Genomic DNA, 27,808 nt, shown 5'->3' with positions numbered 1-27,808 from the left:
TGGCACATATATACAATGGAATATTACTCAGCCATAAAAAGAAACGAAATTGATTTCTTTGTAGTGAGGTGGATGGACCTAGAGTCTGTCATACAGAGTGAAATAAGTCAGAAAGGGAAAAACAAATACTGTATGCTAACACATATATATGGAATCTAAAAAAAAAATTGGTTCTGAAGAACCTAGGGGCAGGACAGGAACAAAGACTCAGACGTAGAGAGTGGACTTGAGGACACGGGGAGGGGGAAGGGTAAGCTGGGGCAAAGTAAGAGAGTGGCATGGGCATATATACACTATCAAATGTAAAATAGCTAGCTAGTGGGAAGCAGCATCATAGCACAGGGAGATCAGCTCGGTGCTTTGTGACCACCTAGAAGGGTGGGATAGGGATGTTGGGAAGAAGACGCAAGAGGGAGGGGATATGGGGATATATGTATATGTATAGCTGATTCACTTTGTTATAAAGCAGAAACGAACACACCATTGTAAAGCAATTATACTCCAATAAAGATGTTAAAAAAAAAAGATCCACAGAGGAAAAAAAACTTTAAATATTTGATAGAAGTCTACAGTGAAACCATGTTGAACTGGAGATTTCTTTTTCAGAGCTTCAGAATTACAAGTTCATTTTTTTCAAAGGTTATAGGATTGTTACGATTGTCTATTTTATTTTGGCTGAGTTTTGATAGTTTGTGGTTTTTGAGAAATTGGTCCATTTCTTCTAATATGTTGAATTTATGATCATAAACTTGTTCATAGTATTCCCCTTATTATCCTTTGAATGGCTACAGGATCTGTAATGATGTTCCCTGTTGCATTCTTGATTTGGTGATTTGTGCCTTCTCTTTTTATCTGTCAGTCCTGCTATTTATTTAATATAAATATTTAAGTCTGCTGATTAAACAAAGACATTGTTCATTTCTGTTATTGTGTTTCTGACTTCCAGCCATTTGAATCTTTCTTATAGTTTGTGTCTCTGAAGTTACCTATCTGATATTGCATGTTGTCTACTTTTTTCATTAGAGCCTTTAACATAGTGATCATAATTATTCTAAATTCATTCTCTGATACTTCCAATAGCTGTGTCATATCTGTGTCTGGTTCCGATGATTGCTTTGTCTCTTCAGACCGAATTTTCTTGCCTTTTGGCATGCCTTGTAATTTTTTGTTGAAAGCTAGACATTTTGTATAAGGCAGTAGATACTGTGATAGTGTTGAGGTTTGTTGTCTCTATGGACATCAGAGGCACAGAATTCCTCTAGTGATCTTTTTTGGTCCCCTCTCTTGATTTTGGGGCTTCCCTTTGTGCTGTTCCCAAGACAGTCTATCTCTTGCAGCTCTCCCTGCTGTAACCCACTGTTGTTATTTCTGGAGATTTGTTAGTGTGCTAGTGGGGCACGGTGGAGAGGTGTCTCTTATATGCTAAGCCTCAGTTTCATCAAAAGTGCTTCTGTCCCTCCTCCAGGGATAAAGCTTTCCTTCTCTTTCCCCAGATGCAGTGGGTATCCAACGGCACTCTCAACCAACAGCCTTAAGGCCCTTTTCCCTGAAGATTAAATCTTTTTAGGTGAGATGGGAATTGAGGCTGAGTGGAATTGATTCCTCCAGCTGCCACGGCATTTCACCAGTGTCCGTAGACCATGTCCACCCCCTGTAGAATAAAGCCTTTTTCTCCTTAAGGGATAAGGATCTGACTGGAATTCTCAGTGATTCCTGAGCCAGCACTTCCAGCCTGCACCATGAATTTTCTCTGGATTTTCCCTGATCCTCCCTGTAAGAGCCAGGAGGGGTTCTTAGAGGAAATGTCTGCAAAAAGGCTTAACCCCTCTCCCCAGGAGCATCATACTCTCAAGCTAGTCCACATTAAGCCTCAAGCAATTTGCTAATTCTTCTAGGTTTATATTCTTTTCCATTTCTATAGTATCTGATGGCTTCTGTCCCTGGTAAGCAAATACTCAGGTCCTGTGTCTCAAAGAAAGTGCCTGTCTCTCTCCAGAGTTTGAAATGGCTGTTTGCTCTGAAAACTCAGTTCTCTTTTACTTTCCAGTCTGTCCAGCTTTTTTCTTGTTGTAAGCACGGGAAGGACATCCTGCAGCTCTCTGTGTCTCTGAGCTGAAACTGGAAGCCCTATTCAACCATATTTGACCTATAAATGTCAATTCCTTATGGTTTAACCTAACAGACCATGGCATAGTTTCTGGATAGTGCACCTTGTTTTGCTGCAGCCAAAGTCTAACTAGAGATTTCCGGAAAAGATTGCTATGGGTTACTCTACACACAATTCATTGAGAGTGAGATGATCCCCCCATGACAGTGGTCCTCAAACTTGAGCATGCGTAAGAATCATCAGGAGGACTTCTTAAAACACAGATCGCTGGGTCCTTCTCCAGAGTTTCTAAATCAGAAGGTCTAGGTCAGGGCCCAAGAATTTCCATTTCTACCACTTGCTGATGCTACTACTGGTCTTTTGGGGATCACACCCCAAGAACCCTATGGCATGTCTCAGAGGCTCAGGGCTCATCTACATGTCCTGCTTATTCATCACTTTGAGGGCAAATGGTCAGCTCTGAGGGGCAGCGATTAGGTTCTCAGCTGACTTCAGAGAAGTGTCAGGAGTAAAGGATCAGGAATGTGCTCACCCTTGAATTCATTCTTTCTCCAGAGTGAAGCTAAGTAAAAAATAATGTTTTACGTCTTAAAACAGAGGTAGCCATGGTTTTCTAATAGTCGATGAAAGGCTTAGAGTTAATGGTGTACAGACTATGTGAATTTGTTCTAAGATCCATGGTGATGTAAGCACACTCCTTTGGGTCCAGGTGTTGGCTAAGACTCAGGTACAAGTAAAGCGCCTCAAGGCTTTCTTCGTAACTGTTTTCTTATGTCATGAATCCCCCCCGAATGCTACAGTTTTGCGCTTAGAGTTTTAGTAAAGGTAAAACTACACTGCTCAAATTTATAGAATAAATTCCATTTAGCATCAGTCACAATTACCAATTCATCTATTCAGTCAACAAACATGTATCAAGTGCTTAGTATGCACCTGGCAATGTTTTAGGTGCTGGGGACATAGCAGTGAAGAAAATAAAGTCACTATCTCATGGCTGCGTCATTCTAGGGAGAGGAGACAGAAAACAGACAAGTAGGTGGTGTGTGTGTGTGTGTGTGTGTGTGTGTGTGTGTGTAAGTGAATGAAACAGAATGAAACAGACTCTCCTATGGGACAGTCTGAGGGAAGATGGAGGCTAAAGTTGCTCTTGTGTTTAGCGGGTTAGGGATGGCCTCTGTGATGAGGTGACATTTGAGCAGTGACTAGCCAGAAGGAAGAGATCCAGACTTGATACCCACGGAGGTTTAGGCGACTACAACTTTAATGGTGGATGGGTGGTTAGTCACTTTTGTATACTAACGTAGTTCAATTATGTTTATCATCAGGCAAAAACTATTCTTGCTAAAAATCTCAGGTAACTCACACTCCACTTCTAGGAATTGTCTTAAGGATAAATTGGAAATGTGGACATAGATTTATGCCCAAAGGTGATCGTCATAGCTTTATAACATAAAAAAAATTGGAATTAACCCAAAATGCCCTTCTTTCCCTGACCTCCCCACACTCAAGGCTCCCTTGGGCACTTCTGCTCTGCAGTTCCAAAGCCCCTGGACTTCCCTCTGTGGTCATGCTCTCTTCCTGTGGAAGACTTGCCTGCTTACCTGTCTATTTTCTCCCATTTGAGCTCCCTGAGGACAGGGTCTATGCTGCATTCAGCACCCATCACGGGGTCCGGCAGATCGTTAAGCACTCAATACATGTTCCAGAAAAGACTGGTTAAATGCTCTCTGGCATATCTAGAGACAGAGTATTATGCAGCCATTACAACTCATGTTTTTGAAGAAAAAGCAATGACAAAGGAATGATAATACTAAGTATAAAAACCAGACTATAAAACTATAGACACAGAATGACCTCCATTACAAGACTCCAAAATTATTAAAGGCTGCATCTGAATGACATTCGGACAATTCCTGCCTTTCTATTTTTTTAAATTCAAAGCATTTCACATCTCTTTTTATTCTCTAATAATCTCACTGCCCAGACCATGCAAACATATTGGCCAGGAACTGGCCCCACCCAACCACAAGAAGGCCAGAGGGTACAATCCTACCAGGTCCCTGTGGTGGAGATGTGGAAATATTAATTTGCCTTTCTCTTTATCATTTTTATTTTCCACTTTGGGTATAATAATAGCTTCATAATCGGAAAAAAAGGAAGTTAGTTAAAAATACTCAAGGTGACTGACTGGGTTCTACATTTGAACCTACAGTCATAACTCTGGTCCTTTAAACCTTAGAGGATTCGTTGGTAGGATTCTTGTCAACAGGCCCCTCCTTAGCATGTGTTGTCCTCCATTACCTTGAAGCTTCTCATGCTCCGCTTGGCCTCCCCGTTTTGTCTTCCTCATCACCCCCTGCCAGATTCTCAGCACTAGATGTGCCCCTTTAAAACTGGGGCATTTATCCTTCCAGGCCTGAAGTTCCCTCTGAGACTTCTCTCTCTCTTCATTCCAGATTCACTTCCTCCAAGGAGACTGCCCTGATTGAGAACAAATAAGAACGTTTCACGAGAGCCTCCTGGGGCCAAGGCAGAGCGGCAGGTGGGTATTTCATACAAGGGTCCCAGTTCATCTACCTCCTGTCAGCATTCAACAGCAGAGCTTCAGCCCCAGGCAAGTGCCTGGTCCTCTCAGATTAGGCCCCAAACTAAGAAACCCTCATGAAGCTTGAAGAGAATCCTCTCCCTTTCTCCTAAGACATCTCTGTTTTTCTCCTGGGGAATAACCTTGGAAATGCTATTGACTTCTTTGTGGTTTTTCTTTTTAGATTTAAAAATTGGTTTGAAAACCCTTTAAAACGTAAAAAAAATTAACAAATAATGAAGTTTTGCATTTCCAGGGCACTTTCTCATCAAAGCGCTCAAAGTTTGCCAACAAATCTTGGTTTCTTGGAGAACTAGTCATATTCTATAGGGGTGAGAGAGAAGGGAAGCATTCATGACTTAAATGACATTGTTTATCTGTATAATTTAATTAAACATGTTGCCATTTAAAGAGAGCTGCCCCATGAAGCTGGCTCTCCAGGAACTCAACTCTTCTTTTTTAGTCAGTTTTTTTTTCCCTCTATTTTTTCCTTAGAAAATTCTAGCTACAACCTACTAGGTTACCTTGTTCTATTGTTTGGTTCAAATATTTTTATCACCTATTGCTCCAACAAGAAAAAAAGAATAGCCCATTTTACTGTGAAACCTGGATTCACAAATACGATTAGCACACACTTTCATTTATGGAAAGAGGCTGCCCTCACAGCCACTCCAATTTGGGGTCACTTTAAAAGGCATGAAATAAAACTACCTCTTAGGAATCTTCATCTGCTCCGTGGATTCTCCTTGGCTTCATGGGCTGCCTTCTGCTCCACGTGTTGGGAAACCCTAGGGACAGAACTAGGAATGACAGCAAAGGTTCATTGCCTTAAGAGACATGACCCCTCTCTGTCCTTACACCAGTGACAAACATTTATTTCTGGCCGGGAAAGAGTTTTCTCTGCCCAGGTCATTGTGTTTCCTCATTACAGCCAGTTTTGGGAACGGCATCTTCTTCCCCTGGCTTGGGTCAAAAGCGCCAAGCCTTCCCTCTGTTGGACACTGCAATCAGCCACGCTGAGCACCAATCACCCACACACGCGTTGCTTTGTTACAGTTTGCATTTGTACAAAACCAAAGAGAAAAGCTTTTTACCAAACCCTCTTGGTGGTAAAACATCTTGACATTAATTTGTTCTAAAATAACTAGAGGACTAAAACCTAATCTAATACAAAAAAAGAGACCATGATGACCTCAGGTTACAAAACAAAGACCTTTGTGGGACCTGGGGATTATTTTTATACAGACCATGGCAACTGTAAGCAATAAATTATACACCCTGTGGTTTTCCCATCAAGGAGCTGGTTACGAAAGGAAATAAAAGCCTGCTATTAGGGCTTCCCTGGTGGCGCAGTGGTTGAGAGTCCACCTGCCAATGCAGGGGACACGGGTTCATGCCCCGGCCCGGGAAGATCCCACAGGCTGTGGAGCGGCTGGGCCCGTGAGCCATGACTGCTGAGCCCGCGCGTCCAGAGCCTGTGCTCCGCAACGGGAGAGGCCACCATGGTGAGAGGCCCGTGTACTGCAAAAAAAAAAAAAAAAAAAAAGCCTGCTATTAGTAACCAAAGACACACATGTGATGATAGATACAGGCTGTCTTTATGGGAGAAACAAATCATGTGCTTGAGTATGCTGTCTAGAGGGCCGTGGATGAATAAAAATGGCTTTACACAATTATTTGAATAATAATTTAATGATCTTTACACTAAAAAAGAATTTAGACCTAACTAGAATTTTCTGCTTAATTATGAATGTAAAAGTGAACAACTTAAAAATGGAATTCACAGCTACAGATTTTACTGGATTCTTTCTCTTCACTTGGGAAAGATGAGAAGGGGGGCACTATATTCCATGTCTTCTGAAGACATTAAGACATTTCTCTGAGAGTAACCGAATTGTGGAAAATGGAGGAAAATGACTTTAATTCCAAGATATCATTCCTCTTGGACCATGACAACTTTGAACAAAAATATTTCCACAAAACTTCATTTTAATCATCTTCTTTACAAAGCACAATACTTAAGACTTTTCTAAATACAACTTTAGAAAATGAAGCAAAAAAATAATCTCCACAGATGCTGGTCGAGTCCATGCTGAATGCGAAAGAATCTTTTCAAAAGTGATACTTGCAAGCTGTTCAATATTCTTCACAGGCCCATTTTGTAAAGAGTAAAGATGGTGGCTGTTCGGGCAGTGGCTCATCCAGTTCCATGAGTGTAGAATCCTCTTGCTGGTTAGCCCATAGGGCAGTAATGAAGCTGGATACGCCAACTTCTCCTTCTAGAATTGCTTCTCCCTCTCCTGATACAAAGAAAGCCAATGGCTCTATTTTTCAGGTCACCAGTGCCCCACGAGGGCACTCCAACCTCTCAATTTAATTTATTCACAATCTTTTTCTGTATACACATTATATAAAACTATACCATTAGGGATTTTCATGATGAGTGAATGAGAAATCCAAATGTCAAAGAATCCAATCCTCATTCTTATATTCGGTGGTGGGAAATCTCTAAAGTCTTCAAGTTTAACGTAGAAATGCCTAGAACAGTCAAGGGGTATAGGAATGTTTTATGTTGCCCTTGGAAACTTGGCGCTCCTGGCCCCAAGCAAACTGAGGGCAAGGGTGCTGGAAAGGCAGTATGTCCAGATATGAGAGTGAAGGGTGTGAGGCTTCTTTCTTTACACACTCCCTTCCCTTAACTGTGCCATCACCCTGGAACCACACCTGGAAGACCAGGACGTCCAGGGCTCTGTAAATACTCTGGAGGAAATAGCGGCCTCCGGCAACAAGGTTGAATAAGTAGGTAAGAGGAAGGCGAGGGAAGGGAGAGAGGCAGAGACATTCATTTGTAATACTTTCAATGATCAAGAACGTGTGATGATTTTTTTTTGCATCACTCCTTCAGTGTTATCAATTCTCATTCTTTGTGGTTGTACAAATCTACTCATATTTAGTAGTTTCGCTCTAAAACTCAGGAAATGGACAAAGCAGCTTTTTAGAAACACATAAAACACCTTCAGGGGCCACGAAGGGACCACCCCCCACCCCCCAATCCCCAAACTATCTCGCAGTACAGTATGCTCCCCTTATTTTCTGCTAAGGATGAGAAAACAGTCACATTAGTCTAAAGCTGAACTCTTCACTGGCTACAAAGATAAAGCGGACAAGCAAACACCAGTTTCCTTGGGTCGGAAAAAGCAATTCCATAAATGCAAGAGAGATCCAATGGCTATGCTTCAACAAGCGCCTCCCCCCTTTCTCTTGGACCTGAGGAAGGGGTTACAAGAGAGCAAGGCAAATGAGATCATGTGAGTACAGTTTCAACAACAGCACACATGGATAACCTAGTGCAGGAAATAATACAACTCCCCCCCGCCTTTGTTTTCATTTGCATTTTACTTTTATTTATTTTTGCTTTAATAATGCATATTCCGTTCACTCAAAAGGTGCAAAGGACAGGAAGCAGGGGTTTAACTTGGCTGATGAAAAATCAAGCAGGGGTGACATTTCTAGTTCATGAACAACCTAAAACTAGGAGAACTTAAAAGTCACAGCTGGTACCAAAGAGCACGCCCAACTTCACAGCTGTCTCCTCTTAGGACCTTTGGTTAGGCGAGAGAAGCTTTGAAGACAGTGGCCTCTAGTAGACTTTGATAAGTGACTAAAAAAAATAAATGCGTGTGTGTGTTTTTTAAATCATGGTAGCTGCATCACAAAAGCTCCAATCAAGAGGGTGGTAAAAAGAAGGCACAGATCATTGCAAATACCAGATTTTCTCTTTCTCTTTTTGTAAATATACCATCATATATAAGCTAAAATTTATCTTAGGGTGGTGGGGTTTGCTGGCAGGAGGAAGGACAGGTTGGACCTAAAATTGCATATGTAATAGACTCCTTGAGGGGGACACAGAGCGAGGCAGCTTTCCGCCTAAAGCAAAAGAATGGGATGCTCACTCCGGACTATGTGTAATACAAACACTGGGGGAATCTGTGGCAAAACACGATTAAAAAAATCATAAAATTATAAAGCTTGTAAACGAAGACTCTAAAATTACATTTTATTAATGGAAAATATCATCAAAATAGTACCACTATGGACTAAACTGCCTGAGTTTTCGTTTCGCGTGAGATCTCATAGTAAAAAAGCCTTTAGCACAATTTTCTCTGTTTAAGTCACAACCAGTGCCAGACCCAGGTCTATACCATGGGGAAGAGTCTCCTCTTGGATGGAATTTGTGTTGTGCTATCAAGACTTTTGTGCTAATCTTTCAAACAGGGACATGTTGAGGCAATTTTTCATCTTTTGGCACAAGGTTATTTTGGCTGGGGCGGAAAAATTGAGTCTTGGACTTGGGATGAATAATGCGACATTTCATTTATCAAGTATTCATTTTGATTGAAGAGCTTTCTTTATGTCATTAACTTCCATCTATAAAGGAAAAACAAGAGCCGAACAAAATCACAATGAATTGGCTGGTTGGATAAAAGCTGAAAGATACGCAACCTGGTTGATTGAAAGCAAATAATCAACCTGACAATTTGAAAGGGGAAATGGGTGAAATGACATCTGAATGAAGAGTTGATCATCATGCCAGAAATGGACATAAACCTAAAGAATAGGCACACCAACTCGAAGTGCTAGGAAATGGTGGATGTTTGAATTCTCAGGCTACCAGTATCCAAAATTTGTCAAAAGCAATGATACAACAGTAATTCCAGTTTCTTGGCCAGAGGGTGGAACAGGGTGTCCTGACACACTGGACCACTTGGCAGGTTTGGAAGGCAGCTGTGGTTGGGCCCAAGGTAGTGTCTATCAGCACCCGCAAAGTGATGACAAGCAGTTACCCATCCTTTAAGCACCATGGATCCCAGTCACCACCAAGGGCACCTACTGCATGAGAGCTGAAAGCCTACCATTTCCAACTCCTATACACTCTCCACCCTTTGGTAAAGGCTGAGTTACATCAGAGAGAGGCTAGAGAGAGGGTGACAGAGCTCTGATGTCCTGCAGGACTGACACGGCTGTCAGGGAGAAGTAAAGAGATAAAGAGCAAGTGCCAAGTGTGGCCGGCTGTGGTCCTTGGGGTCCCAATGGCGGCATGACAGAAGCGCCAACGGGGTCTCCCTGGTGCCATATGCCCTCTGGCAGTTACGACAACGAGGCCTCTGAAAACTGAGGGGAACTTTTCACAGAGGAGATGTTTCAGATAAATTCCAAATGAGAAACCCAACTTGGGGCAAGTTTGCTAATGCCTCCCTTCCCCAAGACTTCCTGGATCCCAGGAGAGGATGTGAAGGGAGGCTATATAGTTCTAAGAAAATTCTCACAGGAAGCGCATCAAAATTGGTAGAGAAGTAACTATCATTTCTTTTCTTTTTTTTTAACATCTTTATTGGAGTATAATTGCTTTACAGTGGTGTGTTAGTTTCTGCTTTATAACAAAGTGAATCAGCTATACATACGCAAATATCCCCATATCTCCTCCCTCATTTATTTTCAAAATAAAGCCTGGACTCTGCTCCCACCCCCAACTGAGCCTCTCACGGGGCAACAGGACCCCAAGGGACCCACCTGCAACCGAAGCCGGATTTTCTTCTCTTCATCCAACTCTGACAGTAACTGCTTAATCTCTCGTCTGGAAAGCAAATGACAAAGTTAAACAAAAGCCCAGACTTCCCCAACAAGAGATATGAAGTCTCTTATCATTACAAAATCCATCTGATCCTTTTACAAAGAAAGTGTGGACGGAACATTACATTATATTTTCTTTGCACGGCTATTGCTTAAAGCCTGTTGCAAATGGAAAGGACATTATTTCTGGGCTCCCCTAGTATGTAGCCATCAAATAGTAGGTCTGAAATGACCTTTGAAATCCCTTAGTGCTAGTTTCTCTTAAAAGAAGATGGGGAAACTGAGGCCCAGAGAGGTGGCCTGACTTGCCCAATGATGACACTCCAGGTATCCAGGCTCATATTCGGTCATCTTCCCTCTAACTAGTCCTTTATTACAGAATCACTGGTCTTTACATATGGACTTACATAATAATATTCATTGCAGACATTTTTACCACTCCATATATACTTCTTTTATTTTCACAGAGTTTTACATTACTGAAAGGTTAGTGGTATGTTTTCAGAGATTCTCACAAAATCGTGCAAATACTAACACCCAAAAACTTGGAGGTAAAAGAACTGAACTAACCATATGGCAATCATGTCATAGAGAAAGTAGACACGAGTCAGAACACACAGTCCAGTGCCCTTCCCAACAGTAAACAATGAAGTAGAACAAAACTAATCATCTTGCAAACTCAGGCTCTACACTTAGGACACTGCAACCATCCTAACTCTGGTCAGAGAGCTGTACTCTATTTTAGGGTATCAGACACTCCATTTTACGCATACGTTTTTATAAACTGGACTGGAAAAATCAAAAAACAAACACCGCAGAACCAGCACAATAAACAAGGTAGACGTTATGTAGCATTTGCTCACTTCAGATGAGCACCATGATGGTCCCTGCACTTGGGTCAGTGTCCCAGCACTGTTGTCAACACGTTGGGTTCTCTGAAATTAGCCACCTGTGATGCGTTCCTGCATTTATTCAAGCACACGCTATGCTCCAGCAGTCCAGGTTGGGGAGTTAGCTGGGGAGGGAGGTGCGAAGAAAGTCACTAAGTCTTGAACTAGTAGAAAAGGGTACGTCTACGAGGAGGGAGGAAGATGGGGGAGTTGATGGAGAAGAGCCAGGACAGAAGCAGGGAGGTGAGAACTGCATGTTTGGGGATGAGAGGACTCAGCACAGACTTGAGCCAAAGGCTGAAAGGAAAGTGACGTCAAGAGCTAAGCTGGGAGACTCGGGGGGACCCAGTGCTCCTGGGCGTGAAGGCCGAGCTGAGGAAGGCTGTGAAGGGCAGGCCTTGGAGAGGGGCCACTGTGATGCCTGATTCAAGAAGATGTTGGCTGGGGAAGGACAACTGCAGCCATCCATGCCTGGGTTCACAGTGGAGAGAGGAACCAAGGGGTGGAGTGGCCCCAAGGCGCTGGCGATTCTGCACTCAAGACTCAGGCACAGGCCATTTCACAGAAGTTCTGGGCACTTTTCAGAGCGAGGGCCCCAAGGGACGAAGCCCTGGGTCCAGGAGTGTCTGACCCTTCTTGTTCAGAAGGCTGAGAACCAGTGCTCTGGGATGTACTGGTGCTGTTGGGTCACTGTTCAGGCAGGGGACACCTGTCGCCCGGACACGGACGGGGCCTTTGGGTACCCAAAGCTATACTGTGCCAGGTCAGATACGAGCTGGGGACTTGGAAGAGTTAGGGGCAGCCTGGCTGGCCCCTCAAGACCCACTCTATTCCCATCCTGCGGTTCTGCATATTTATCTGATGAGCCTCTTCCAGGCAGGGGGTGAGTCCAAGAGGCCCCCAATTCATACGACACCTCCAGCCTGAGTGGAACAGAAGCGAATAGAGCCGCAGTACTCAAGATGAGTTCCATGGAAGCCTTGTCCTAGAATGTTCTAGGGGAAAAATAGACTCCGTGATTAAGTGCGTTATCCTCCATCTTCCCGTGCACGGCGAAGGCTCTGAGCAGTCCTTCGGAGAAGAAAGTAACTTTGTTTAACCCAATTATTCCCCAAAGTACACAAAACACTTCAGGGCCCTCCAGCTGCAGGCGTCCTCCCGAAGGTGTGACTGCGGGTCTGTGGCCCCACTGCCCGCCACTGCCCCGGGCACCTCCCAATCCGGGCGGCCAGGCACCAGGAATGCACTGACCTGCCGCGCTGCTCCATGTACCTGTGACCCTGCCCGTGCTGTGCCCTCTGCTGGGGTGCTGTGCTCTCGGCAATGCTAGGTGGGCTTTCAAAATCCTACTCAGGAAACACCTCCCCCCGTTCCCTCCAGAAAGAGCCAACGGATGCCTAAACTCTCTGCGCCTCCATTTATTCAGATAAGTGCCTCCTGACTTCTAATACTTTTACCATTATTTTTTAACTGCGCACAGCATCCTGGGTGATATGCGTGTGACATTTATTTTGGCTTGCAGGTCCCTCTCCCCATCTAAGCGCCCCTTGAGGATCAGAGATGTGGAGTGCGTGTGTGCAGGCATGCACAGAGGCCGCTCGAGTCTCCTGGTGAGAACATCTTGATGAGTGTCAAGCCTCAGGTTTAAAGAGTCCCTGCATCTTTTGCATACATTGTACCCCTAAATGCTAGCCAATTCCTTCATGGGGCAGCTAACCGAAGGAATTGCAATTTTTCTGGTGCTAGAAGAAAAGCTGGCTGTTGGGATTATTAAGAAGTGGTGCATGCACACACATACTGTGTCTTCTGGGGATTTGAAGATCTTTCTTTTTCGTGGCCTGCTGAGCACGTCCCTTGTAGCTGACTCCTCCCCCTATGCCCCGGCGCCAGCCCATGTGCAGCTGACCTAGTTTACACGTGGAGCTGAGCTCAGTGACGCTCCTCGGGTTCACACCCCCACTCCCACCCCTGCTGCCACCATCCCCAGGGAGGCGGTCCACCCTCGGGGACAGGCTGGGCCCCTAGGTGGCAGAAGCAGGCCCTGAGCCGGTGGAAAGCAAGCCCCGGAGGCAGTTACAGAACGGGCCGCAGACACTCACTTCTGCTGGTCCTTCATGGTCTCGACGATGCCCCTCAGCTCCCGGACCTGTGTCCTCAGCTCCTCCACGGCCGCCTGGCTGCTGGCTGGAGGCTCCATCTTTGGTTTTCCTTCCGCGCCGAACAGAGACGGGGAGTTGGCTCTGTGTCCAACTGTTCCCAAAGAGGACGACAGGGGAGAGGATGCTGCTGAGGACAGAGGGGCCGGCCCGCCACTGCCCGCAGCCATGGTCCCTGGCTTGGGCGGCAGCGAGGCTTTGTTGTCGGACACCTGTGATGAGTGAGGACAGAGAGGATTCAGGCTATAGGGATTCGTGTGCTGCCCCTCCCCGTCCTGTTTACTGAAACCCGCCATCGACATCACCGTGCCCGCAGCCCTCCGTATACTCCACTCATTCCTTCATCCACAAGCCCCCAAGGGCCTACTTGGTGCAGGCATCCCCTTATGAATTTTAAATTTGACCGCCCTTCTGAACAGGTAGTTCCTGACTGGTTTAATGTACACATCCAGAGGCCCATGTACCCGCTAGGCTCTGCAAACCCTGAAGTGAGCAAAACATTTTCTTGGCCCTCAAGGAGCTTAGAACCCAGTGAGGTGCAGACAGACAGACCAACCAACACACTGTAGATGAGGGGGGAGCGTGCATGCAGGGAGGGAAGCACACAGCGCCGCAAAAGTGTATACAGAAGATATATACAGAATATACAGAAGGGACCAAGCATCCCAGAGGGAGGGCATCAGGAAGGAGCCAACAGCCTCATCCTGGAGGAGGAGGAGGACCAGGAGGTGGTCAGAAAAGAGTAAGCGGGCGGCGGGGCGTGGGGGAAGTTCTAGAGGAGGGAACGCGCTAGGAGAGGCCTGGAGACCTGAGAGTGAACTGCATTCACGGGAAGCCAGAATGTCAGGGGGGCAAGAGAGAGGTAGGGCGCACACAGGGGGCTTGCGGAAAGGGTTAAAAAGATTGCCTGCTGAGCTCAAGATCACTGTGGCTGCAGAAGGGCTGGTGGGTCTGGAGGTCTAGACAATTGCTAGGAGACTCTCATACAGTGAAAGCTAAAAATGGTGAGGGTTTGACTCAGGCAGCAGCCAAGAGGATAGAGACAAGACAGCTTTGAGAGATGCGGTAATGGCCGGCTCATCCAACCAAGAGACGCAGTCCCTGCCCTCCCAGTGCAGACACCCCAAGGCCAGGAGGATGTGGTCCTGGACAGGCCATAGTGGGTAAGGAGGAAGTACAGATCAAGGGCCATGGGTGGGGATGGAGGAAGGAGGCATTAAGGTTGACCCTTTCATGGGAGGAAGAAGACTGAAGGCCCAAACAATGATCTCAGTTTTGGACACATGGAATTTTAGGAGCCTGAGGGATGGCCAAGGGGGAAGGCCAATGGGCAGAGCCAATGACTGAAAAAGTGAGTTGGGCCAGAGGAGGAAGTGCAAGACATGGGGGTGGATGACAAAGAATGAGAAGAGGCGCAATGGTAGAACCTGCGGACACCCCAAGTTGAAGAGGTGGAGGGAGAGGGGAGAGCCCTTGGGGACTGGGGACAGGGTGCTGAGAGGGGATGGAGCCAGACCAGGAGAGGGCCTGGGTCATGGAAGTCCCCTGGAGGAGTTTCCAGAGGGTGCTGAGAGGAGAATTAGGGGGGAGCCCATTTGGTGGAGCCAAGGGAGACTGAAATCTGATCAAGGCAGGTGAGTGCCTGCGTGGGACATGAGGGGCGTGGCCTGCAAGTTTAGAACTCTCTTTCCAAACACTTGGCTGAGGAAAGAAGATGGGAGAAAGGGAGCGAGTGTTCGTGGAGAAGCCTCAGGAGGAGACAGGATCAAGGAAGGGTTTTGTTTGCTTTCAAAGATGGGGGAGACCCTGAGCTGGGAGGTATCTTGAGGGTAAGAGCCAAGGCTGAAGATGAAGGAGGCAGGCAGGGGAGGCCGGATGGAGAAGTGCCCTGAGGGGGCCTGGAGGGCACAGGGAACACGAGGGTCACGAGTCGGGGGAACAGGGGCACACAGCAGGCCTAGGGGAGGCGGCAGCTGCAAGGGAAGGTGAGATCACAGGTGGGGTGCGGTGGATGGGGGCAGGTAGTAGACGGGACACTGGGGGGTGAAGTGGGGGAGGGAAGGGGAGGGAGCTGAGGCTGCCGGTGCCCAGGGCGGGAGCCAAGACGGGGCTGGGCTGGCACAGTGAGAAGGCAGAGTCTGGATTCAGGCTGTGCTACAGGGAGAAACTGGGCAGAGTCAGCCAGAAGCAGATGGGCCATCATTCCCAGCCTTTCTGCTCGCCTTTTCTCTGCCAACTTATCATTGAGGAAAATCACTTTCTGCTGCCAGGGAGAGCGATCCACCATCCTGTGCTTATTGTTAGCAGGAGTCATAGTCAGAGGGGCGAGGGACTGACATTTACGGAGCGCTGGTTATATGCCGGACGCTGGCTGGACAACTGAAATGAGGATTAGTTGGCACACAGTCTTGACGGAGCAGGAAACTGAGGCTTAGGGATGTGGGTGAGAAATTCCCCAAGTCTCACAGCTCATAAGCCGCAGAACTGAGATTCAATTCCCTCCCCATCAGCTGGACCCTCAAGCCTGGTACCGTGACCGTGGCTGCCTGAGTCTGAAGATTCGTGCTCTCCTGACCTGATTTCCTTCGCTTCTTTTCTATTCCTGGGTTCATACTTTTCCCCATTTCCCACCTTGCATTCTCACGCACCTCCCTCAGCCCACCGATGTCCTCACACTGACTGAATTCCAGGCACTTTTTCAATCAATGCTTCTCTTTGCATTTCCTACGTGACTCGCTCTCCCGTCCCATGTCAGCTAACAAACACTTGTTATAAGCCCTCACAGAGTACAGGCCACCAAATGTCCTGACCAAATTAGTTCAGGTGGAATTTCTAGAAGCAATAAACAACAAGACATGACAACTCCAGGCAAGTGAAATAGGCTAATGGGATAGAACAGTGCAACTCAGAAACGTGATGAGCCATGCCCACCAGTAGATGTCACTATAGAGACACCCTAGGGACGTCGGAGAGGCTGCAACTATAGGCATTCCTATGGTCACCAGAAAAAACGGATCTAAATCCAATTTCTGTAAATGGAAGGCTTTTATAAAGGAAGACTGCTTCAGTTTTGTGAATAATTACAATCGATCTGTTTTATAGGATCATATTTTTGCTGACTATATCAGATTTTTAAGAAAAGCTATACATATAAATTCTTAAATCTATCAGAAGAAAATTCCACATCACCTTTGATTTCTTTGTGTTACTTCGTGCTTCGAGTGCTTTAAAAATGACTTCCATTTTCTGCTTTTAGACAGAAGGCAGCTGCTAATGTTTACAGAAAATAACTCCAGTTGATTGGGTTCTCTTAGCACGAGAAAATGGAATTTTAAAATCTTACTTCACAATCATAGGACGAACAGAACTTGTACAGGGTACCCTTCAGAAGCCACATGCAGTTGCTAAACAATGTGTTCTTTGTTCCTCACAAGTCAATAATAAAAGAGCTATACCATCCCCTGGGTGTGCAATGAAATTAATGTTTTTAAACATCTTAAACATTAAAATGACTATAAATTTATCCTAATAAATGAATCCAAATGAGCTTTTCTTCAAGAAATCCCATTAGTTATTCAAATTCATGAACTGCCAACCATAATTTGTGACACCACCAGTTTTGAACATAAAAGTCACAATCTGTGGGCAGAGGGCACAGCATTTAATATATTTAATGTAGTCTTTCTAGACACCTCTAGGTTTTTAAAGTTGTTTTGGTTCTTGTGATGGTGGTGGTGGTGGTGGTGTGCGAGGGCATTGTGTGTGTGTGTGTGTGTGTGGTTGACGGTATGAAGAGGAGATCAAACCACAAGAGAAAACATGGGATTCTGCCCAGTTTTGGAGACTGTCACATTCCTTAGGGATTTTGATTACCAAAGTAATCACTGTCACCAAAGAATGACAAAAACTTGTGTTGCCTGTTGCAATGGACTGAATGTTTGTGTCCTTCCAAAATTCATATGTGAAAATCCTAACCCCCGCTGTGACGGTACTGGGAGATAGGACCTTTGGAAGGTGATTAGGTCATGAGGGTGGAGCTCTCATGAACGGGGTTAGTGTCCTTCTAAAAGGGACCCCAGAGAGCTCTCTCACCCTATTTCCTCCATGTGAGGACACAATGAGAAGTTGGCAGTCTACAACCCCGAAGAGATCCCTCATCAGAACCTGACCATGCTGGCACCCTGATCTCGGGCATCCAGCCACCAGAAATGTGAGAAATAAATTTCTATTGTTTATAAGTCACCCAATCTATGGCGCTTTGTTTTAGCAGCCCCACATGACTAAGACATCTGTTTATCCTTGTTTGGTTTATAACTCATCATCAGAGCATACACGTAAAGGCAGGGATCCCGTGCTGTCAGGACACCCTCGCCATGGCTGGCCACTCACTTGGGATATGGTAACAGTCTTTGAAGTTTTCTTTGACGCGTCCACTCCTCTGTGTGCAAGCGAAACGTGTTCTTCTTTATCTTCTTCAGGACTTGGGGAGTCAAAGATATCAGGGCTTGAAAGGGAAGACTGGATAAAGCCAAAAGAAAATGCTCTTGTCAGAATTACACCCTAGCTGACATAGCTTTTGTTAACATAATGCAGTGTGCCTTTCAAAGCACTTGACACTTCTATTTTGTTTGTCTCCTCTTTATAACCATGAGGCAGAAAGTGTGCTATTATCTGTGTGCTAGAGAGAGTGGCAGAACTGGGACTAAGATTTCCTAGACCAGGGATCTTTCTTTCTATGCGATCTTTCCACTGATGCCCGTTGGTCATTTCATCCATGTGAGCATCTGTCACCCATCTTTTCCTGCTCAGAGCCTCTCTCTTTTTTGTAAACATTTGCTGCCGTGTGCCAAGCACTCAGCTTGGTACTGAACTTAACAGTGACATGCCAGACATGGTCCCTGCTCTCACAGGGTTGACAGTCCAGTGGGGAAGGACACACAGGTAGAGAGGAAGCTGCCTCTAACCTGCCTCTCCTCCATTCCCTCCTGATCCTTTTCCAGAACCACCAGGTCTATTGCATAGTGAAGTGTCTAAAAGGACTTGTCTGAGAGGAAACCATTTCCGGGGGCAAAGGATCACTACCCTTGTGGATCAGTGACCAGCGTTTCTGCAGCCCCAGAGAACAGCCCTGCCTGCCAGCACAGCAAGCTCACGTCTAATTTGGTGCCTGCTGCTAAAACGCTGCCCTCATTGCTGTGGACAATCATTATCCATTTTGGATTCCATCTTTGCTAAGGTGTACTTACAGAATGGCAGCATCTCTTGGTAAAATATGGGGATAACACTCCTACTCTTTCTGCCTCGCTGTGAAGATCAAAAGCTGGATGAATGTAAATCAATTCACTGGAATCACTTGGTCAAAAATGATTACTGTACTAGAATTTCCCTATTTTAGGACAAAGCAGAGGAAAATAAGAGTTCCCGTGGCAAGGAATCTTTTTAAACGAAGAATCTTCCAGAGATATCTTTAGGCGAGCTCATATTCAGCCTTACCTCTATGCCTTCTATCCCTGTGGTGGGAAAACAGTCATATTTAGAATCACCGCTTGGCACCATTATAGAAAAAAATCACACTTACAAATACTGTTTGTTTTCTTCTGTTTACTTACTAAGCAATACATGTAGGGAATTTTAAAGCAATGTTTTAAAATGAAAAGGTCTTGTTTGTTAATCTTCACTTAATCTGAAAATCCAATTACCTAGAATAAAACCCACCTCCAACCAAGCTTTCTTTTAATCTAAGCATAACTACCTTACAATGCCTGTATCCTTTCATTTTCAGACTTTATTCCAAAGGCAGTTTCCTCCTACACAACCTATGATTCATGAGCTGCCAATCAAAGCTTGCTCTTTGAATTTGATAAACATAAACAGCTCAAATTAGGTTGAGAGGCCCCAGGATGGGGAGTCATGACTATTCTATTTCCTCGATCATTCCCTCCAATGGCCTTTTAGGAATATGTCCATATCCACCAATCCCATTTTGCTATGAAAAACCAACAGGTGCTAACAGGAAGAAGAGTAAACATGAATTCAATGTACATATCCATATGGGGATGGATAGGAATGAAGGGAAGCGACTACAGTAACTATACTTCTTTAAAGCACAAATGTTCCTTGCTGTTCTAAGTCCACGGGTAAAACTGTTCCATATCAAATGTCAAACTTTGAGCCACCATTGCCATAAGCTTCCTGTGGTCAGGGACCATGTACCTCTTATTCCCAGTTGCAGCCTTGGTACCTGGCACAGAGCTTAGCCTATAGGAGATGCCCATCAGTATTTGTTGAATGAGTGAATGAATCAATGGGTAATCTAAAAGTGCAGAGAAGATGACATGCCTTTACCAGATCTCCCCCAAATATATACAAACTCCCAGACATGGGATGTAGGGACCAAGGGTGGGATGGGGGTGGTAATTCAAATTTCTCTGTGTTTAATTCTGATGCCTCAAGGCCCTCTAGATCTTGAAAAGTTAGGAAGGATTTGGAGGGGAAACAAAAATGATGAAGGATTTATAGAGAAGATATGGGAGGTAGGATTAAAAATTTAAATACAGAGATACTAAGAAGCAATTAAATAGGCTGTGTGTTTATGAGGTGTTTGGGAAGGTGCGGAGAGGTGAGAGGGAAAGGGGAAAGAAGGTGGTATTGACACAGTACTCTATATAAGAGTGAAAAAGTAAGCCACTGTTTCAAGTCTTTCTCCCCCAAAGATGGCAGTACACAGATATGTTTCCTACAAAGAGGAAAAATAGGATGACTCAAACCACACTTCCAGACCCAGTGGATATGAGGGAAGACGTTCAAAGGAAGTGGCATTCTTTTTCCTCTAAATGATGACCCCTTAGGTAGAGTTAGTAGAAAGTGTCCTGGGAAACCTGAAAAAGGTTAATTCCCTGGTATGTGGGTGAAGGTCCTAAGGCCTTAGTCCTGCATTCCCAGCAAGGACAAGGCAATTTGATATATAGAGATAAACAGATAGACAGACAGAGATATACACACACACATACACTGCTTGCAGAAGCACCAAGATTTTTCTACAATGACATTCACTTCAGTGTTTATGATGAATGGAAACAACATAAATGTCCAGTGACAGCGCACTGGCTAGATAAATGCTCATATATTCCCAGGCTAGAACTCTAGGCAGCCATTCACTGTGACGTGACGGAAGGATGTGTAATGACAGGGGAAAGGTGTACAATGTAAGGGGGAAATGCAACTTCTAAAGCCACGTGTTCTGTGTGATCCCATTTTTGAAGAAATAAAGGATATACAGCAAGAGGTTAACAGTTCTTAGCTTGGGGGAGCAGGATTACTTACTTCTATTACTTTCTTCTTTATGCATTTCGTGCTTCAAATTTGGTACAATAAATGTGTTACAGGTTTCTAATAAGAAACAAAGTTATTCAAAATGACCCAAACAAAAACTTCTATGGGTTATCCGGAACGTTCTGACTGTTGTCTCCTGCACGACCAGGTGCCTCGTATGTTTAAAACCCATCTCCTAAAGGTCTGTGCGGGGCTCCGTGGAGGGATGCCAAGGACGGGGCTTTGAGAGAAAAAGGCTGGGCCACTGCCAAGTGCTGTATGGCGGCAGATCCCTTTCTTTCTTTCTTTTTTTTTTTTTAAAGTAAAGTTCTCTTTTGTTCACAGACCAAACTAGCCTTGCTCTCCTTTCCCACCAGAAGACATGCCATTTTGTTCTTACCAATTTCATTTCAGGTTCAAACAAGAATCCGTCTGGAAGGAGAGAGAAGGAAAGTGGGACTAGGGGTTCCCCACCTCACTGGCAGATACACAGAGAACAAAAAGGAAGAAACACTGCTTGATTCCAGAAGACTCTCAAATCACTTCTGGTCAGCAGCGTATCTCATGAGCTCCCTCTCCCAGCGTGTCCTCGAATCAGCTGCTTGCAGAACAGTCCTTAGCTAGAGTCCCCGATCTTCCCTGCCTTCCAGCTGTCGGGAAGCGAGGAGGCACTTACGGATGTCAGGGACTGGGATGGAGGCCTCCTCCCCGTGGCTTTCGGTCTGCTTGTGGTTGGGTGACTGAGTTTCTCAGTAGATGACACCACAGAATCAAACCCTTCTAGGTCTAAAACAAAAGTAAAACAGATTTTTTAAAGAGCATCAACAGGAGTAAGGGAAGGTTCTTATACCATGCCATAAGCACCTCTTTTCCTTAATCATCATCCTTTAGGTCTGGATTACGCTTCATCATTTATGAAGGCTGTTTACACCCTTTGGTTATCCCATCGACGTGATTCAAACTGAGTGAAAGAAATCACCTCCTCCTCGGTCTAACAAGCTATTATGGAGGAAAGAGAAACGTGATTCTTCTCTCCCCCTTCAACAGCTGTATTCATAAATCTTTAAAAGCTACAGAAAGATGAGTAAAAGAGGAATCCTCTCTCTTCCACAAATCCAAGTCCATTTTGGTAGATGAAACATTCTTTCAGTCACAGTACAATAAGCAGTTATCTCAAGGTACAATATCCTTGCGCAAGTGAATGCTGGTCGTTGATTCCAGAAGACAAGAGAGGGCAGCCTCCTTCTCTGGCTGTACCGCAATACTCTGACCACCACCCTACCATTAGATTCTTAACCCCCTGGAGATGGAGAGCAAGCTTCTGTTTCTCCAGATGACTCACAGAGCCCCGTACCATTCTGTGTCCAGAAGCATTGCTCAATGGAGACAATATCTTCTTCAGTCATCAGTCTGCTCACTCACTCACTCACTCCATTATGACTGAGCAACTACTCTGTGCCACACCCAGAGCTAGATACTAAGTCTACCCCAGTGAGCATGGCAGAAACGAGCCTGTCCTCAGAGGGCTCCCATCTCTGTGACTGACATCTCAGATGAATGGAGCATCTTTCAGCCAGATCGTCACTGCACCTGGCATGTGTCCAGGAGGAAGGCCTTTGTCTTCAGTTTGCCACCTCCTTCAACAAACGATCAGGCCAAGGGAGTCACCTGGTCCTACAGAGTTCTGGGGATTTACAAACCAAGTGTAGATCTGTGTATCACGCACAGAGGGATGGCTGGCAGATAGGGGCAGACCCTGAGACTCATTATGGGTGGTGAATGGGGACACGCCATCTCTTCCTGCCAGGGAGACTGCTTCATTCGCCATGCCAGGCGTGGCCTTCCCAAACCACTCCCATTCTCCCTCCTAACAGAGCCCCGGTTTTGTTTCAGGGCAATGTGCCCAGCAGAAGCACGCCTGGTCTAAGCCAGTGATGGCAATCCTGTTCCTCTTTGCCTGTGATTGGTTTAGAGGTAGCCATGTAGCCCGATTTGGATCACTGAGAAATAAAAGGAAGTCTACTGAGAGCCACTGGGAAAGAGATTTCCTCTCTGTCTAGAGAGAGGCAAGTGAGGCGAAGGTCATTTGTGTTGCTGCTTCCTCTTCCCTCCTGCTTGGGAAGCTGTTGTGTAAGAATAAGATGCCTGGAGCTGTGGATAGGTTTAGTGTCCTTATAAGAAGAGAAAGAGACTAGTGCCCCCTCACCTCCTCCACCATTTGAGGACACAGTAAGAAGACAGTGCCTGTGAACCCGGAAGAGGGCCCTCAACAGACACAGCATCTGCTGGTGCCTTGAACTTGGCCTTCACAGCCTCCAGGACTGCAGGAAACACATGTCTGCTGTTTAAGTTCTGTTATGACAGAACTGGCAGGCTAAGACAGGCATGAATTCTGAGCTAGGTTGTCTGGGTTCAACTCCCAGCTCCACCACTAGCCGCCACCTGTGTATCTGGCATGTTTCTAGCCTCTTCCTGTTACTTCTTGCGGCAGTAGTTTTCAGCCTTTTTCCTGCCATTGTGCAAATGACTAACACATGAGATGGATGCTCTTGGAGATCTTGAGGATAGCAGAGCAAAACAAATGGGAAAAGCTTGGGTGACTGACCGCCCCAGTGAGCCACTCACCCACCCTGAATGACCAAGTGTCCAGGCTTCTCACCGTGTGAAATGAATAGCCCCCTGTTATTTCAGCTAATTTTAGTCAGATATTCTTTTTTTTTTTTTTTTTTTTTGCGGTACACGGGCCTCTCACTGCTGTGGCCTCTCCCATTGTGGAGCACAGGCTCCGGACGCGCAGGCTCAGCGGCCATGGCTCCCGGGCCCAGCCGCTCCACGGCATGTGGGATCTTCCCGAACCGGGGCACGAACCCGCGTCCCCTGCATCGGCAGGCGGACTCTCAACCACTGCGCCACCAGGGAAGCCCTAGTCAGATATTCTTTATTTGCAACTGCAAACATCTTAAACTGCCATAATTGCAAACATGCTGGCTCAGGACAGAAAAGATAAAAATGATGTGTGTTTTTCTTCCCTCCTTATTTTGGGGAGAGCTCTTTTGTTGAGGGTTATCATACACGGTCTGGTCGTGTGGCAGCTTTATTCTATTCATGAACAGTCAGGTGTTGTCTGCAAACTACTTCCTTTAGTGGAAATATGCAAAACCAAGCACAAGTCACTGGTCAGGACAAACCATTACATTACACCTGGGATTATATTACATGACTTTACTTCAGCACCCGGTGAATGAATAATTACTCAATATGAACTCATTGTTTCAGGGCAAAGCAACTGTAAGCAAAGGTTAACTCTCTGAAGAGAGAGCACAAGACAGGTATCAGTGGTGCTCTGAGGCCAAGGAGCCAATCAGCATCCAGCACCAGAGCGAGGCTCCTGAAAAGGGCCCCATCTGGCCAGCCAGTTCAGAGAGGCTCGGGACAGGCCTCTCTAGAGCCCGTTCACTGGCCTGACCCTCTCAGGAGCCTTCCCGTTAAGAGAATCGTATTTTCCTAAAAGATTCCCCTTGAGACCCCACCCGAGGACTCGCCTCTACCAATTCCATGTTGTTTGAAATTGAAATTCCCAATTACACACTTGGATTGATGCCAAAAGGCATTATCTGACATTAATGTCCCCCCAGTTAATTTTTTAAAATCGACTTTTCTCTAATTACAAAAGTAATACGTGCACAATGTATAATTTTTAAAAGCCATAAAATGGTAACAACAAAACAAAGTCAACTATAATCTTGCCACACCAAGACGAGTACTATTACTATTTTGGTATATTTCCCTTCAGGCTTTTTTCTATAAATAGATAGCCTAGTTCACATGATATGTAGTATTTCATTCTGCTTATTTCACTAAACCTTATATGCCATGACGCTAAAAATCCTTCATAAATATTTTGATAGTTGTAGGATCTTCTATTGCATTGCAATTCATGATTTAGTGAATCAATCCCCTATCGTTGGGTAATTGTTTTCAAATCATTGCCCCTCTCTCTGTTCTTTTTTTTTTTTAATTAAGGAAAAGTGCTTCACAAGTATACTTGCATGCACTCTACATCCGGTGAGTTTAGCAGGTTCCCCAGCTGGGCCCTGGAAGTAAGGAATAAGACCCAGGGCAGGGAGGTCTGCTGGTGGGAAGGTTGGTATGAGGGGGGTGGAGGACATGAAGCACACGGGGCTGGGGAGGGGGTGTGCCGGTGCTGAGGGCCTTGGCTAGGCACTGCCAGGGGCTGAGACCGACCACCTAGGTCATGGCTCCATCCTGGAAACAGAAGCCAGCTCAGGAGGCAAAACCGGAGCAGGCTGAAGTGATGAAAGAACAATTAAAGGCCTGCTGGCTCCGGTTCTCCACCTTGGCTGCAGAGTGGAGCCATCTGGACAATTAAAAAAAAAAAAGGCTCCTGCCTGGATCCCACCCTGGGACTGACTGGATTAGTCTGGGGCGCCGCCTAGGGCAGGGCAGGCTCTCTGTCTCCCCAGGTTTATTAGTTTGTTAGTAGCAGCCACGTGCAGAAGCGCTGCTCCAGAAGAGGCTGGGGGTGGGGAGGGACAAGCCAGGACTTGACCACGCGGAGGAGAGGAGAGGGTGCCGGGGCTGAGGGCCATCGGGTGAGCGGCAGATGTCCCAGGGCCGGCCCGGTGAGGCATCAGCAGCAAGGCCCCCTGCCGACCTGGTGTGTGAGCAACAGAGGCGATCAAGTGGCAACCAAAGGCTTGGGTGACCACTGGTGACAAGTCAGAAACACGGCGGCTGGAGAGAGAAGGAGGCACTTGAGGGGGCCGAGCATGCAGAGCGGGGCAGGGGAGGGGAGCAGATGGGATGGCCGCAGGCCCCCCTTAAGATGGACTCAGCACATCCCCTGGTGTGCAGCGACAGACAAGGTCGCACCCCGGAGACTTCTGCTGGACTCCATCTGGGCTCCCTCCCCACCCACCTGGGCCCCCTGAAATAGTGAAGTCCCAGGGGGAGCTGAGGGTTTGACAACGTGTGAGACAGGGGTCCCTCCTAAATCACACGTTCCAAATGACTCAGAGGTGGCCTGGTGCCTGTGTGACGCACTTAGGCTGTGAGCCCCAGGAGGGCAGGGACCCATCCCTGCACTCTCATAGACTAGCGCCTTCCTGGGGCAAACATGCTTGACATTCTGTGAATGAAGGAACAAATGAACACGCCCACGAATGAACCAACTCTCTCGAGAAAGAACTCTGATTGCAGGCGTGCAGCTTACAGAGGTGGCTGCTAGCGGGCAATGAGGCAGAAGCTTCGGGGTGGAGGGCAGCCTTCTATGCCAGGGCTGCAGAGAAAGCCTGGCCGGCCCAGTTCGTTTCACTGGCTGAGGTCTGCACTAAAAAGCCCTGCACATGCTGAAGCCTGGCCGCACTCAGCGAGCACACTCAGCCAGAGTCTCCACGACAGATGGCCCAGAGGACTGCCTCATCTCTGTCACTCAAAAGTAAGAGGAGAGGGACTTCCCTGGTGGCCCAGTGGTTGGGAATCCGCTTGCCAGTGCAGGGGACACGGGTTCGAGCCCTGGTCCGGGAGGATCCCACATGCCGCGGAGCAACGAAGCCTGTGCTCTGTGACTGCTGAGCCTGCGCTCTAGAGCCCGTGAGCCACAACTACTGAGCCCGCGTGTCACAACTACTGAAGCCCGCGTGCCTAGAGCCCATGCTCTGTGGCGGGAGAGGCCACTGCAGTGGGAGGCCTGCGCAAGGCAGCGAGGAGTGTCCCCCCGGCTCGCCGCAACTAGAGAAAGCCCGCGCGCAGCAACAAAGACCCAACACAGCCATAAACGAATGAATGAATGAATGAATGAATAAGTAAGTAAGTAAGTAAGTAAATAAATAAATAAAAGAGTAAGAAGGGGGCCGAGTCCTGCAGGGGAGCCGCACTCTTAACCTCCTCATGCAGGCTCAGCTACATTGAACTTTCTACACTTGAGCTCATAAAAAACACTGTGGGGAAACAACAAACAAAACCAAAGTGCCGGAAAGAAAAAGACGCACCAAGGATGAGGTCACTTGATGAAACGGGAACCTCAGACCTTGAACTTCGACTCACTTCTGCTTTCTGACAGCGAAGGGGGAAACTCTTCAGCACTGTAATGTAAATTTTCAATGGCACAGAGCGTGCTCTCATGACTGTGGTCGTGCTCTCATGACTGTGGTCGCAGTAGCTGAGATTAAGGCAGAATTTCCATGACTAACCTGTTGTGGTGCAAAGAAAATGTCCCAATTTTCATGGTAGTTTTGAAATGAGTCAGGCTGAAACTTGCTATGAGCTTTCTCGCCTGGCTAGGAATTTTTCCCCTTAATAAAAAATGGTTTTAATGCCCATAAGCCAATCCAAAACTCTGAACTGGCAAATACTGGGTATTTTTTAAAAGTTAGTTTCATAAGGATGAGAGGCCCTTGGCTCTTCTGATACTTGGAAGACGAACCCTCTGCAGACATACAGGGATAATTCATGTTGGACACAGAGTCGGCTTGGAAAGGCCTTTGACTCTTCATGGCACACAGAGTTGCCCATTTTCCATGAATTTCAGTCACAGCCTATTTAGTTCAATTAGAAAATGTGGGCTCATTTTCCATCAATGGGAGGGATGGTACCAGTGACCACAGGTGACCTAAAACACATCCACTGAAAACCCGGAGGAGAAACAGTCAAAAGTCTGAGATGGGCCAGCTGTCACCAAAGGAACTGCTTGTGAGCTCCTAAATGGCTCTGTTTATTTATTGTAGCTCGCTGCCCTGGGCTTGAGAACGAGTCCTAGAATGGAAGTTTCCTACATTTGAAGCCTGGCATTGTCGCTCCTTGCCAGTATCTCTGGAAACCACCTCATCTCCTGCATGTCTCTGTCAAGGGTCCTTAAGTCTGCTGAAACTTCTTGCTTGGAACCACTGTAATGGATTTCCCACTCCAAGTCCTGTACCACTCCACAGGCTGGCTACCACCAGAGAGAGATGTGTAAAGTGCAGATCTGAGTACGTCCCTTCACTGCTTCAAGTCCTTCCTGAGTGCCAACGAAATCCCAGTGCCTTAGCATGGCCAGCACGCCTCTGTCCCTTGGTTGACTTCCTCCTCTCCCCTCCCCCTCCTTTCCTCCCTTCCCCTGGAGACATCA

At 46.3% G+C, this 27,808-nt stretch overlaps 2 protein-coding genes across 8 annotated transcripts in view; both read right to left on the bottom strand.

Annotated features, from left to right (window-relative positions):
• The window catches only part of MAP3K15 (mitogen-activated protein kinase kinase kinase 15), a gene marked incomplete at its 5' end in the record, with an annotated part of 161,540 nt that extends 157,770 nt beyond the window's left edge, over window positions 1–3,770 (bottom strand). The window contains 1 exon segment of the mRNA XM_081223135.1: window positions 3,709–3,770. Within this exon segment, the coding sequence (XP_081079261.1) occupies window positions 3,709–3,770 (62 nt within the window).
• Window positions 3,771–8,068: 4,298 nt separating this feature from the next.
• The window catches only part of SH3KBP1 (SH3 domain containing kinase binding protein 1), a 347,088-nt gene continuing 327,348 nt past the window's right edge, over window positions 8,069–27,808 (bottom strand). For 4 of the 7 annotated variants that reach the window (XM_081222849.1, XM_081222845.1, XM_081222846.1 and 1 more), the window contains 5 exons: window positions 21,356–21,465; window positions 17,758–17,886; window positions 13,312–13,580; window positions 10,263–10,326; window positions 8,069–9,119 (listed from right to left, as the gene is read on the bottom strand). In XM_081222849.1, coding sequence (XP_081078975.1) covers window positions 9,078–9,119; window positions 10,263–10,326; window positions 13,312–13,580; window positions 17,758–17,886; window positions 21,356–21,465 — 614 coding nt within the window. In that variant the 3' untranslated portion in view covers window positions 8,069–9,077. Of the gene's footprint in view, window positions 9,120–10,172; window positions 10,327–13,311; window positions 13,581–17,757; window positions 17,887–21,355; window positions 21,466–27,808 lie in introns of those variants that run through there. The other 3 variants (XM_081222844.1, XM_081222847.1, XM_081222843.1) reach the window with 1 other exon arrangement.

This window comes from Mesoplodon bidens, assembly GCF_964165515.1.
Source record: "Mesoplodon bidens genome assembly, chromosome: X".
Taxonomy (NCBI): domain Eukaryota; kingdom Metazoa; phylum Chordata; class Mammalia; order Artiodactyla; family Ziphiidae; genus Mesoplodon; species Mesoplodon bidens.
This window is presented reverse-complemented; position numbering and strand designations above follow the sequence as displayed.